Source organism: Dermacentor albipictus, unplaced genomic scaffold (genome assembly GCF_038994185.2).
Source record: "Dermacentor albipictus isolate Rhodes 1998 colony unplaced genomic scaffold, USDA_Dalb.pri_finalv2 scaffold_93, whole genome shotgun sequence".
Classification (NCBI taxonomy): domain Eukaryota; kingdom Metazoa; phylum Arthropoda; class Arachnida; order Ixodida; family Ixodidae; genus Dermacentor; species Dermacentor albipictus.
Window position 1 is genome coordinate 247,263 of NW_027225647.1, and position 13,847 is coordinate 261,109.

The 13,847-nt window shown below is 57.1% G+C and overlaps 1 protein-coding gene across 1 annotated transcript; it reads left to right on the forward strand.

Moving 5' to 3' along the window:
* The first annotated feature begins 4,016 nt into the window (after positions 1-4,016).
* On the forward strand, positions 4,017-5,210 carry LOC139053355 (streptococcal hemagglutinin-like). The gene has a single exon (XM_070530368.1). The coding sequence runs from the start codon at positions 4,017-4,019 to the stop codon at positions 5,208-5,210; it is 1,194 nt and encodes a 397-aa protein (XP_070386469.1).
* The last annotated feature ends 8,637 nt before the right edge of the window (positions 5,211-13,847 follow it).

Sequence of the window (13,847 nt, forward strand, 5' to 3'; positions counted from 1 at the left end):
TGTTGCGCTTAATGAAAGCCAAGCTCGCGCCTATTATTTTACATTTGTCCCACGAAGCCGCCGGGAAATAGCAACGTGAGGTGATGGCCAAACAAGTCAACAAATGGGGAAGGAACAGTCAGAGAAAATGTACGGGCCCCTTGCTTTGAAGAAGCGTGGCACCATTGGTTTATTTCTTTTCGCTTGTCTATGTTTGGATTACTACTGCGAAGTCACTGGCATGTGCGTGCAAAGGGCATAGCCGAGGACCAAGCAAGGCGTACACAGTGATGTGTACGCCTCTCATGACAACAACGGGTTGTCATGAGAGAACTACTGCAGCCATGTAAACAAGGTTCTTGTTGCATGTGAGAAAGAAATGTCTGGTGGTGCTGTGACGTTCCTTTTTTCTTTTTTTTTTCCTTCCATAATGCTCGAGTACTGGCAGGTTAAGAGGTACAAAGTTTCATATCTCAACAATACAAAGCGGTACCGCGATCGTGTGAGCTGCACACAACTACTCACGGAAGTTTTGTCTAAAAATTTTTATCCCACCGAAAACGCCTGTAACGTCTACGAAGGTATTGTAAAAGCCATACTCACACATGACTGGTATATCTCATCGAGGCGTGTAAATTGTGTTCCCTTTATACATATCGCCTTGTGCAATTAACAGAATTTCCAAATCCAGTTCCATCGCTGTGTGACGGAGCCTTCAAGCGCACAGTGGAACTGTTTTTTCTCTCTTCCATTTCACAGTTTTCCACACTCACTGAGAAAATAAAAAAAAAAGAATATTAAGAAAGAGGCAGAGCTCGGCATCAGTTGCAAATTGCACTGTTGCAGGCGCGGCCTTTGAACATCTTCGTTTACACGCAATTAGGCGCACCAAATTCGGTGCATTAGTTGGCGAGGAAATACATTTCTCCCGGCGGCTGCCGAGCTGGAGCTTCGCTATAAGATGACAACAACGCCGTCGATCCTGTGGCGAAGTTGCGTGCGTGAATGAAATCGAAAAAGCTAGCTGACGAAATGTAGGCACTGTATAGAGCAAAGTGTTGCGTTTCATGAGTGTTTGTCAAAACATGGGTGTCCCTTGCAAGTGCGAAAACTGTGTGCCGAATGCGTGGCACGGGGAAGCCGCGCTTGGGATCGCGCCTGCGAAGCGTTGGTTGATGCTACCTTGACATATTGTTTAAGGACCCTTCATACACACGGAAGTACCGCTTGCCTGTCCATAGTTTTGAGGCCCCAATTAGTTGCCCATGTCTCCTAACGCGCGTTCAACACCTGTCAATATTGTATTCCAAATTCGCTCTTAGAGCGGAAGTACATCGTTTTCCCTGCAACTCTCAAGTGGTGCTGGTAGTCCGTACGTGAGTTTGTCGTTAATCTTGCGAGGCGCATGCGTTCTTCTATGCGTGGACGGCAAAGTGCGGTACTGGCATGTCTGCACATGCGAGACGGTTTGCCTCCGAGTGCGGCCAAAACACGACGTTGTTGCCCCTCGAGAAGGCACCGTGGCGCGCACTTGTAGTTCGTGAAACGAGCATCAGCATGATCAAATCAAGGCAGTGGACAAGCAGTAATGTACCCTAAACCTGCCACCCATCTCCGTCGCGCGGAGATCGCGATAACAGCTCCGATGGCGTTGGGCGTGGAGCGCTAACCACTGTCGAGATCAGTGGTGTGGTCTCACACTCGGCACTGGCAATTCGCGACGCGCGGCGGTATAAGCGAGATTGTGGTGTTGGCTGAAACGGAAGAGAACAGCGCGGCATGCTGTCGTGTTTAAACTCAATTAAACCGCCTGCGAATGTGCTTTCCTTAGCCGCGAACAGGGCGGCCGCGCGAAAACGTGCCTCCTCCAGCATCCTGGCGAACGGCGGCGGCGTGCGCACCGCCCGAGACGGCTGCGCTGGCGCTGGCCAATCGGCGGGTGACTTGGAGAGGAGAAGAGTAGTGCGGCGAAGCACGACGCGCGCGGCGCAGGGGTCATTTTCACTCCGGCAGTCGACGACTTCGGACGCTCGCTCCGTTCGCCATGGCCAGGACCAAGCAAACCGCCCGTAAGAGCACCGGTGGGAAGGCTCCGCGTAAGCAGCTTGCTACCAAGGCTGCTCGCAAGAGTGCACCTGCCACAGGAGGGGTTAAGAAACCGCATCGCTACAGGCCTGGGACCGTGGCCCTTCGTGAAATTCGCCGCTACCAGAAGTCGACCGAACTTCTCATCCGCAAGCTGCCGTTCCAGCGCTTGGTGAGGGAAATCGCTCAGGATTTCAAGACCGACCTCCGATTCCAGAGTTCGGCTGTGATGGCCCTTCAGGAGGCCAGCGAGGCCTACCTGGTCGGTCTCTTCGAGGACACCAACCTGTGCGCCATCCACGCCAAGCGCGTTACCATCATGCCGAAGGACATCCAGCTGGCCCGGCGCATCCGTGGCGAGCGCGCCTAAGTTCGGCCGCTGTCTGCGCCGCAGCCTCGGTCGGTCAGGCAAGCAACACAAAACGGTCCTTCTCAGGACCACCTACATGTTTGCTTCGGCCACGGGAGCACGCGAGACCACGTACTCCAACCGTACCCTCTCGGTCTGTCTGTTCTGTTGTTGTTTTTTTATTATTAATATTTGTGCGTGTGTGTCTGTGGTGGGCTGCCGGTGCGAGGTGTTGCCTCGTTTGGTATGCATATGGTAAGTATTGCGCGCGCTCGAGCACGAACAAGAAGAGAGAGGAAAATAAAAAAAAGAAACAAAATGCGCGTTCGTTGCGAAACGGTTCGCGCATTCATGCGAAGAAGCCGCGCCCCAAAACGAAATTAACGCGGCCGATGTTGCGTGCAAGCTTTCGTGTATTGGAATGCCATGCGTGCGTTTGTTCACGTTCCTCATGCATACCTGCCTGGCTCATAAGTAAGTGCATGCTGGTTGCGGATATGGCCCATTTGTTGTTTGTTTTTAAGGGCCCATATCACAGTCCACTACGCGAATTGCAGTGAGGCTCGTGCCTGTGCGCCCCCGGACACCCTGAAGCTCGCTTTCTATCTACATTCGTGCACTGACATGCCAGCTAGCTAGCAGCAGCAGCAGCGTCAGTTCAAGAGTGGGCACGGTTGCGATAATTCAAACAGAGGGAAACGGGCGCAGAGAACGGGATTGCCAAGCAAAACCCTGCCGTCACACGCATTTCGGTGGTCCTGACAAGGACCGTTGGGTTGTGCGACGAGCGCGACTGTAGTCCGGCGGCTGGGAGCTCGCTTACGCCTTCTTCTCGGTCTTCTTTGGGAGAAGCACAGCTTGGATGTTGGGCAAGACGCCGCCCTGCGCGATCGTCACGCCGGAGAGCAGCTTGTTCAGCTCCTCGTCGTTGCGGATGGCGAGCTGCAGGTGGCGGGGGATGATCCTGGTCTTCTTGTTGTCACGAGCCGCGTTGCCAGCGAGCTCGAGCACTTCGGCAGCCAGGTACTCGAGGACGGCCGCGAGGTAGACGGGAGCGCCCGCTCCGACGCGCTCGGCGTAGTTTCCCTTGCGCAGGAGACGGTGGATACGGCCCACGGGGAACTGGAGACCCGCGCGGCTGGAACGCGTCTTGCTCTTGCCCTTCGCCTTGCCGCCTTTGCCGCGTCCGGACATGCTGGTGCTGTTGCTGAGACTGAGGACGAAACAACGACTTGCACAGTCGCGATCGGTGAGCGATTTGAGCCGTGCTCGTAGCGCCTTCGCCGCTCTCGCCGCCGCCGGTCCCAAAGGAAAGCGCGAGCGAGCACGAGGGAGAGGGAGAGAAGCCGCGCGGACCAATGGCGAGCGCGGCAATGCGAGGTCCCGTCAACACCACCCTCCCGCCATAAAAGCGCGGCGCACGCGACCGGTCGGTTCTAGCTCTAATTGGAGCATGTCATCCCTTTGTTCTCTCTGCCCGCCAGCCTCCCACGTCCGCGCTATCAAGCGTAGCCCTTTTTAGGGCTCCCAAGGGAGCGGGCAATTAGCTTTGTCATTTCCGCTACATTAAATATGTAGCACATCAACTTCGCGCTTCTTCATCATGGAAGCCAACGACTCCTCACCCGTCAACATCGGAGCAAGTGACCTTGTTCGTTCTCGGAACCTCGAGGCACTTCTCAAAGAAAGCGGCAGGTTGTTACGATCCCGCCAACCCTGCTCAGCCTCCACGGTCAAGCGAGTGCGAAAACCTCGAGTCACAAGCTCCGGCCGTGGACGCGCACCTCCCAGAAGGATTCTGGCTGCAACTTCACTTGCAGAAGCCCGAGACAATCCCACAGCCCATTCTCAGTCCCCTGTGGCTGAAGAGCCGGCGCCATTGCAAACGCCCCAGAGCTTCCCCACTGAAGATACTCTCAGCATCCCTGAGGCGGCGGACCCATCCCCAGTAGTGAGCTTCTACTTTGTCTCACCAGTCACTGCGGAACCCCACGCTTCAGAAATGCAAGCTACCACCACTGACACACGCCCATCTCTCACTCCCGAGGACGTCCCTTCGGCCTCCTCCGACAGTGACAAGAAACGCGAAGAAAGCCGGGAAAGCAGCGTGTCAAGTCCCGCCTCATCCACGAGCGGTACCAGCACATCGCCGGCTTCATCGCTTCATGGCTTTGACATACCACAACCATCACCCTCTGCTGACAGTTGTGAACTCACAAACACCAGTGAAGAGAGTTCCACTTCAACCCTTGCAAGTGAAAACACCTCATCCCCACTGGCCGCTGAACCTTGCGCCGAGAACGAAACACATCCCGCAGCTAGTCCCGCTAATGAACGTCATGACGGCACGCATGCACGCCGCGAAGAACAAGCATCCTTGCCCACCTGCAACGCGTCAAGCCCTGCAGTGGAAGAAGAAAAAATGCTGCACTTCAGCTCAGCTTGCGACCGAAACACATCACTTGTGGATTACGAAGCAAGCGACTCATCCGCAAACGCGGGTGACACGCCGCGCGCACGCCCGGCGAAACACCTCGGAGGAGCGTCGTCTGCTAGCGGCGCCACCGCGCATGCGCGAGACTCATTTCCACCGCGCGCGGCGGCCTCCCCTGCTCCTCGCCCCGTCGCCGCTTTGTCTGCAACGGACAAGGCCGCGCCCCACGTAAACACGGAAGCGACCGCCCTTCCGCATTCCTCACTCTCTGTGCGTACGGCGGCCTCCTCCCCACGGGGCCGTCCTCCTCTCAACGACGCGCCTCCCGCTGTCAACACTCCCGCCTCCGTGCCGGAAATTTGAATAACAATCTCGCTTCCCCCGACGAGCCTGACTCGGAGCATAATCGCGCCGGGAAGCCCCTCCCTTCAAGTGTCTCTCAGCCCGCTCACGGCTACGCGACGGGAAGGAAGGATGCTCCCCAGGCCCGGCCGGCGGATTTGCAAATTACAACTGACTGCGGCCCTCGCAACGAGCGCATTGTACAGCTCAAACGCAACTCTGTACTCGGCCCGCTTCGCCCCTTGATCCGGGACGCCTTTACACAGGCCGACTACGATAAGATGCCCTCCTGGGAAGGCGCACGAAGCAAGCGCACCGTTTCAAACAAACGCGCTCTTGCTGCTCCCTCACGGATTGATAGCGACGAAACTCTAATTAAAGTGGTTGCTTCAACCGAAACGCAACAAGCCCCTACAATCAAGGTCGTCTCCGAAGGGCCCAAGCGACGTCGGCGCATCCGAAACTGGGCGCGCCCGGATCAAGCCCCAGCTCCGAGAGACGCGGCCGCCGAAACGGTCCTCTTCCGACCAAAAGGCAAAACGGCCAACTTCCTTTCCCTGACAAAGGACGCCATTGCTGCCCAGCTATCCAAGATACCTGGCAGCCAACGTGTACGCGTCAACCTGCGGGGCAACGTTGTGGCTGTGGACTGCCTTCCGGGTGCCGACCTCGCGCCGCTTCTGGCCGTTTCTGCTGTCGGTGGCGTCGAGGTGAAGTCGAAAATCGCGGCGAAAAACATCTGCACCGGTGTCGTTTTCGGCGTTGACCCTGCCCTCGATTGCGAAACCATCGTTCAGAACATTGAGAGCGCGGCCCCCGTCGTGGGCTGTTCTCGCAGCGGCCGCAACATCGTAGTGAAGTTCGCCGGGAGCACAGCACCGAGCGAGCTGGCTATATTCAAGCAACCTCGCCCTGTTCGCGCCCGCCGCCCTCGACCTGTGCAGTGTCTCAACTGTGGGAGGTACGGCCATGTCACAGCCGCGTGCACTTGGCAGACACGCTGCCTACGCTGCGGTGGCGCCCACGAGAAGGCACAGTGCACTGCTGCGCACCCGAAGTGCCCCAACTGCGGCGATCGTCATCTCGCCACCGAGCCTCGCTGCCCACGTTGGCAGCACGAAAGAAAGATTGCCGAATACGTGGCCTCTTCTCAGCATCCCGTCAGTCGTCGCGAGGCTGAAAAGGCTGTCAAGGGCGCATCCAGTGTCGCCCCAAAACGGCAACCCGAAGCTCGTTCGAGCGCCGTGACGCAACCGGGGCGCTCGTACAGCCAAGCCCTCACTGGCAAGCCCGCACCACCTCGCGCGCCCCAGCCTACCGAGCCTATCAACACGGAGTCGCAGAAGGATGTCGTGATTGCTGCCCTTGCTGCCGCGGTCAAGGCCCTCCTCGGTTCCGTAGCAGCCAACTCGCCCGTCCACGACTTGTGCACCGCGGCTTTAGCCGCCCACGAAGCCCTGTCTCATCATGGCTAATCATATTTTGCCCAGGCCGCGAATACTTCAATGGAACGTACGTTCCCTTCGCCGCCGTCACGCAGAACTGGTCGACGAGCTCTTTCTGAACGAATACGACGTCCTCGCCCTGCAAGAGACGCATATTCGCGAGGGAGAGCTCTCCATACCCGGTTACCTTTCGTACCACAGTGCCACGAACTGCGAAATCAGCACGTGCACCGCCCACCCGTGTGTCGACCCGTCTCACCCACCTGGCCGCTCCCGTGCTTCGCTGTTTATTCGAACTCAGCTGGCACACGTCGTTGTGCCCACTTCTAGTGTTCAGTGCACCGGAGTGGAATGCGTGGCCGCCACTGTTCGCGTTGGTTCCGTCGACACCACCGTGGCCAGTGTTTATGTGCACCCTCCTCGAAGATGGGACACCCGCTTCGTTACTCGCCTGTGCAAGTACTTTCACGGCGATCACGTCGTTTGCGGAGACTTTAATTCCCATCACACGTCGTGGGGAAGCAGCCACACGGATGCAAACGGACGCGATCTCCTTGACGCCATTCACGCTGCCGGCCTCCTCCTAATAAACACAGGGGAGCCGACTTTCGCAAGAAAAGGAGTCAAACGCAGCGTGATCGACCTTTCTCTCGTCTCCGACCGCTGCCAATACGACTGGCAACGTAGGCCCGACACTCAGGGATCGGACCACTTTCCCATCCTGCTCGAGCCCCTTCACAACGTGCGCCGACAGGTGAAATCGTACAGTGTGGTGAACTGGCCCCGCTTTCGCGAACTGTGTGCTGCTGTGCCAGTCGCGTCGGACCTTTTCGCGCACATCGCCGATTGTGCCGGTCGTGCGTCCGTGACATGTGAGGTGCCTGCCAACACCCCTGTGCCGGATATCAAACAGCTCAACCTGCGCGCTGCCCGACGGAGAGCTCAGCGAAAGGCTATCCGCACGGATAATCCAGAACACTGGACTGTATACAATCGGATTGACGCCGTTTGCCGCAGACACTCCAGACGTCGCCGCAACGACAGTTGGGATAGTCTGTGCGTCAGCCTCGACGACCCACGGAACCAATCGCGCTGCTGGCACATTCTCGGCGCCATGCTGCGTCCCAAAGTGCCACGCTGCCCCGTGCTGTCGCTCGCTATTGCTCGCAGCATCACTACGGCTGAAGCTGCTGAACTGCTGGCGGACAAATTTCTTGCCCCAGCACGTACGATTCCCCACTCTAATCTTGCGGAATTAACTCCACCTGAACACAACAGGTGCGAGCTTTTTGCACCGTTCCGTTTCTTCCCGACGGAACGCACCAGAGAGGAAATTCGTGCCTTGTGCAACGCCGAATTCACCATCGGAGAGCTGACGCACGTCCTCCAAAACCGCAAACGCCGCTCTGCACCGGGAAGAGATGGCATAACATACCAAATGTTACGCAACCTCGACCGCTCCCAGCTGCCACAACTTCTTGAGGAGTATAACAAAGTTTGGCGTGCCGGAGCCTTGCCACCCTCATGGAAAGAAGCCGTCGTGGTCCCCCTGCTCAAGAGAGGCAAACCCTCACGTGAACTTTCCTCCTACCGGCCCGTGTCGCTTACCTCCGCCGCTGGAAAAGTTTTCGAGGCCATGGCCCTCCGCCGCCTCGAATGGATTTGTGCCGCACTGGACTTCCTGCCTCCCGAACTCAGTGGCTTTCGACGACAGCGATCGACAGCCGACTGCCTCGCCGATGTCATCGCCACCCTCGAGGACGCCAAGCACCGCGGACACGCAGGGTACCTTGTTTTATTGGACGTGCAGAGCGCTTTCGACTCTTTGCCGCACGTTTCAATTGCAAACGCCCTTCGCGAAATGAGAGTCACTGGCCGCCTCCTTTCCTATGTAGCTGCCTTTTTGAGAGGTCGCACCTTCCGTGTACGAATAGGTGGCACACTAAGTGAGCCCCGTAATGTCACCACCGGTGTTCCCCAAGGCAGCGTACTCAGCCCATTTTTGTTTAATTTGGCTCTCGCTCGCATCAGGGATTTCGTTCCGCGCGCTCTTCCTTATGAAGTCCGCATCGCAGTTTACGCTGATGATATTGCCCTTTTCGCCACGGGACCCACTTCCCGCGGCCGGCAGGTTCGCGAAAGTATTCAATGCGCCCTCAATGCTGTCCAAGGCTTTCTTTCCGGCATAGGCCTCGATCTTTCGCCCTCCAAAACCGAGGCCCTGCTCGTTCATCCTCGTCTCAAAGCACGCTTCGAGGTTCCTCGCCTCAGTCTGCGTGGCGTCTCTCTCCCGTGGGCTCGCAGGGTTCGATACCTTGGCGTCCTAATAGACCACCGTCTGAGCTTCAGGCCGGCTGTGATCGCTCTTCGCAAGAGCGCCGCTAAAGTTGCTAGCGCCGCGCGTTCACTCCTGGCGCGAGGCCGCGGCTGCTCGCCGCAACTTGCTCTCAGAGTGTACAACGCGGTCGCCTCCTCGAGAATCCTCTACGGTCTCCCAACGGCTTCTCTGAAACCTACTTTGTGGCGGTCGCTCGACCTACAGCACAGGACCGTCATTCGGCAGATTTATGGCCTCCCGCGTTCTTCGCCAATTGGTCCCACTCTGGCCGAAGCCAAAGACTTCCCCCTCTCACTCAGAGCGGAAAAGCGCGCCCTAAACCATGTAGAGCGCCTCCAACGTACGCCGCAGGGGCAAAAGCTAGTGACACGCCTTCACTCCCTTCCCCACTCCGGCATGGGTAGGCGAGCAACGGAGTTTGACTCGCTCGTGAAAATGCCCCCCGCCTGTGGCTGGCTCCCGCCGCCTCCTTATCGGCACCGCCCGCTTGACATACGCACGACGGTGCCCGGAGTGAAAAGCAAGCGGGGCACGCCCACTTGCGCGATCCTTCAGGAGGTCGCGGCTACCTTTGATGAGCGACTGTCGGGGCGCGTGTTAGTTTTTACCGACGGCTCCGTTCTTAATGACGGCTCCTCATCTGCTGCATGCGTGATTCCTGAACTCGCGCTGCAAAGAACTTGCCGCCTCCGCCGCGGCTGCACTTCAACCCTCGCTGAACTCGCCGCCCTTAACCTGGCTGCAGACCTCATTATCGAACGGCTTCCCCCGTCAGTCGCTGTACTCACGGATTCTCGCGCGGCGCTACTCACGCTCGCCAAAGCGGAGAGAGGCCCCCTCATCGCGCAACGACTTTCTCTAAAGTTCAACTACGTGCAAGACATGGGCTGCGAGCTCATTTTCCAATGGGTTCCCTCGCATGTCGGTATCGAAGGCAACGAGCAGGCAGACCACCTCGCTAAAGAGGCTCACTCTTGTTCCACGCCAGTCTATAACTACGTCTCGCTGTTTGACACTGCGCGCCAACTGGTTACAAATGCAGTCAGGCTCAAGCACCCAGACAGTCGCGTCGCCGCCGGTGAACCTCCCCGGCCGCTACCGAAACTCGGACTCTCTCGCGCCGATAGGGCCCTTTTGCTGCGCCTTCGCGTTGGCTGTTTCAACACAGCAGAGCGTCTCTCCCGCCACTCAGGCACAATTAGTCCTGTTTGCCAGAGCTGCAACGCTGGTGCGAATGAAACTCTGAGCCACATCCTTCTTGATTGCGCGGCATATAGCTCCGCTCGTGATGACCTAATCGCCGCCTATCGACGCCTTGGTCTCCCCACAGCCCGTCCAGAGGACTTCCTGTTCCCCAAGGGCTTCAATGGCTTACTCAAAAGAGCCTTCCCGGCTCTCGTAGAGTTCTTTGAGGCTTCCAACTTATACACGCGGCCTTAGGCCCCGTTTTCGCTTCTTCTTTTATTTTGTCCCCTTCGCGGACTTACGCTCGGCTTCTTCCATCTTTATCTCTCCTCATACTTTTATTCCCTTTACCCTTCCCCGTGCAGTACTGTTGAGGTGACCTCCTAAGCGAGAGACAGTTACGGTACTGCACTTATCTCTTCCTTTCTCATTCCAAAATCACTTACTACTACGACCGGTCGCGCGTATTCCGATCTCGTTTGTTCGGCTACTGACACTGCCGCGATGCCTCCCCAGCCCAGCGGTAAGGCCGTGAAGAAGGCCGGCAAGGCGCAGAAGAACGTGCGCGCCACCGACAAGAAGAAGAAGAAGCGCCGCAGGAAGGAGAGCTTCTCCATCTATATCTACAAGGTGCTGAAGCAGGTGCACCCGGACACTGGAGTCTCCAGCAAGGCCATGTCTATCATGAACAGCTTCGTGAACGACATCTTCGAGCGTATCGCCGCGGAGTCGTCCCGTCTGGCTCACTACAACAAGCGCTCGACCATCACGAGCCGGGAGATCCAGACGGCCGTGCGTCTGCTGTTGCCCGGTGAGCTGGCCAAACACGCCGTGTCCGAGGGCACCAAAGCCGTCACCAAGTACACCAGCTCCAAGTAGGCGACCGAGCGCTCGTCCGCGCAGCCAACACCCAACGGCTCTTCTCAGAGCCACCCAAGGTGTCTGCATTGGCATTGGGATGTAGCGAGAATCTCGACAATTCCGTCCGTTCCCTCTGTTTGACGCTTCCTCGTTTGCAAACGCCAGGCGCGCGCTGTTTGCGTTCTCGTTGTGACAGCGCGTGCGCTGAAAGATTTGTAGCAGAAACGCACAGAACGCCATGCGCTCAGCACAACAACACACACACAAAAAGGGACTCTCACGCGCCGATAGGGCCATTTTACTCCGCATTGGCTGCTTCAACACAGCGCAGCGGATGTCTCGCCATTCAGTTCCGTTTGCCAGAACTGCACTGCTGGCGTTGATGAAACTCTCGCACACGTACTTCTCGACTGCGCCGCATATATCTCAGCTCGTGAAATCCTAATCGACGCCCAGGACTCCCCATAGCCCGTCCCGAGGACTTTCTGTTTCCTAGGGGTCTTGCGGGTTTACTCAAAAGAGCCTTCCCAGCTCTCATTGATTTCTTTGAGTCGTCGAACCTTACCACGCGGCCATCGGCGCCGTTTCACGCTTCTTTTCTTCACGGCCTTACGCTCGTCCTCTCCCGTATTTGTTTCTCTTCACTCCTTTATTCGCCTTACCCTCCCCCGTGCAGTACTGTTGAGGTGACCTCCTAAGCGAGAGACTGTTGCGGTACTGCACTCTTCTCTTCTTTTACCAGTTCAACGTCACTTACTACTACTTCTTGTTTACAAACACGCGGCGCGCGCTGTCGGACAGCGCGTGTGCTACAACTTTTGTAGCAGAGCCGCACAGGAAGCCATGGGCTCAGCACAACAACACGCACAAAGCAAGTATGGGATGGGGCGCGTGAGGCGACTCTGCGCGAGCGGCCACGTTCGCCTGCACTAATTACCACGGCGCGTGTTTCACACACCTAGGACGATGAGGCGGTCGTTGCTGCACATTTACTTAATTCTGGTGTAGCGTAACTTTTAAAAGCAGGCAGCCCTCATCCCTCTTTTGTTTTTTTCACGCTTTATGTCTTCTCTTGTTTCGACGCGCTTTTAAAAGCGGGTCCTGAGGTGTGCCTTCATGGCTGCTAGAATGCCCTCTCGGCGGCCGCCCGCACGTAGGCAGCAGTGCTCCGGACTGAAATTCAGAGCCGCGCCATGCCAGTGCCGCATCGCTGTAGCAGTGGCTGGCGAGCGGAAATGGGTTAGCACGTTCACGAAGCAGCAGTGCGTAAGGGATATTTTACACTGTTATTACAAATGTATGTGTGAGTGGCTTTAAAAGGGGGAAAAGGAAGAGATAAGTACAGCGCTGTTACTGCCTCTCGTGCGAGGGCACCTTCACGGCGCTGTACGGGTGAGGGGAAAGGGATAAGAAAGGGTAGTGAAGAAAACAGAGTATAAAAGTGAATTATTACAAATGTAAGCTCTCCGCACACTTACATAGCTAGCGGTTTCGCGCGCGCCCTGCGTATAGCTGCCTTCGTACGGGGCGACGGGAGAGGGAGGAGGTCGGAGCGCCGTCAACAATGCCCTCTCTCTCTTCCGTCCCCTAGAATGCTGAATTGGGCTCGCGCGCGCGTCTTACGCTGGTTTCGGTGACGTTATCTGCGAGGCTACGTAAGCTATCGCGACGAAATTTGACGGTCGTGTAGGCACCAGTGAGCGGTGCCGGCGTGCGAAATTTGAAACGCCTGAGGCGAAGAGAGCATGAACGCGCCCTGTTTTGCGACTAGTGATCAAGGGAACGATGTTGGCGTGGCTGAGTTTGAAGTTGTGCGCACGGTGTGCTTTGCGGCAATGACCAGAGTGCACTTGCAAGCGTATCCGAGCTACCGGTGAACAGAACGAGTAATCATAATTACGAGAACACAATAAACTTGTTCCTGGGGCGCGACACGAGCAGTGAGTGCGTGCAGCATAGGACAATAACGTTGTTGACACGTTCATTTATTTATTTTTTTTTTTTCTCTTGGCGCGTCGAGCAAAAGAAGAAGTGAGGCGGGTTGAACATCAGCAGTCAGAGGTGCCAAAGAGAAACAACATGAGAAAAAAAAAAAAAAAAAGTAAGCTCCGCGATTGTGTTACGAAGCCACTTGTCTCGAACTCAGTGCGTGGCCTAAGAAGGGCTCAGTGCAGCCACCCGCGACTCACTCGCGAAGAGAGGCCGCGCTGCCCGTGAGCCAATCGGCGCGCGTTTCGCCTCCTCGCCCTCTTTTTTGCGGCGCGGCTTCCTCGCTCGGTCGCGGCGCAGGGACTCGGCATTCGCTCTCCTGACTCGCTTCGAAGCAGCAGCAACAGCCGAGATGTCTGGACGTGGCAAGGGCGGCAAGGGGCTCGGCAAGGGTGGCGCGAAGCGTCATCGTAAGGTGTTGCGTGACAACATCCAAGGCATCACCAAGCCTGCCATCCGTCGCCTCGCTCGCCGTGGTGGTGTCAAGCGTATCTCTGGCCTGATCTACGAGGAGACACGCGGTGTGCTCAAGGTGTTCCTCGAGAACGTGATCCGGGACGCCGTCACCTACACTGAGCACGCCAAGCGCAAGACCGTGACCGCCATGGACGTGGTGTATGCCCTCAAGCGTCAGGGCCGCACCCTCTACGGTTTCGGAGGCTAAGCAGCACGCGTGCGCGCCGTCGTCTGCAAGCAGCGCATCAGCTCCTCTGAAGAACCCAACAGCCCTCTTCAGGGCTACCCACCTGGTGCTTCGGCAGTGACGCGCAGGATTTGCGATCTCCTGCTCCGTTAGCCCTCTTTTGCATGCCATTATCTCGCATTCGGCCGCACGAGACG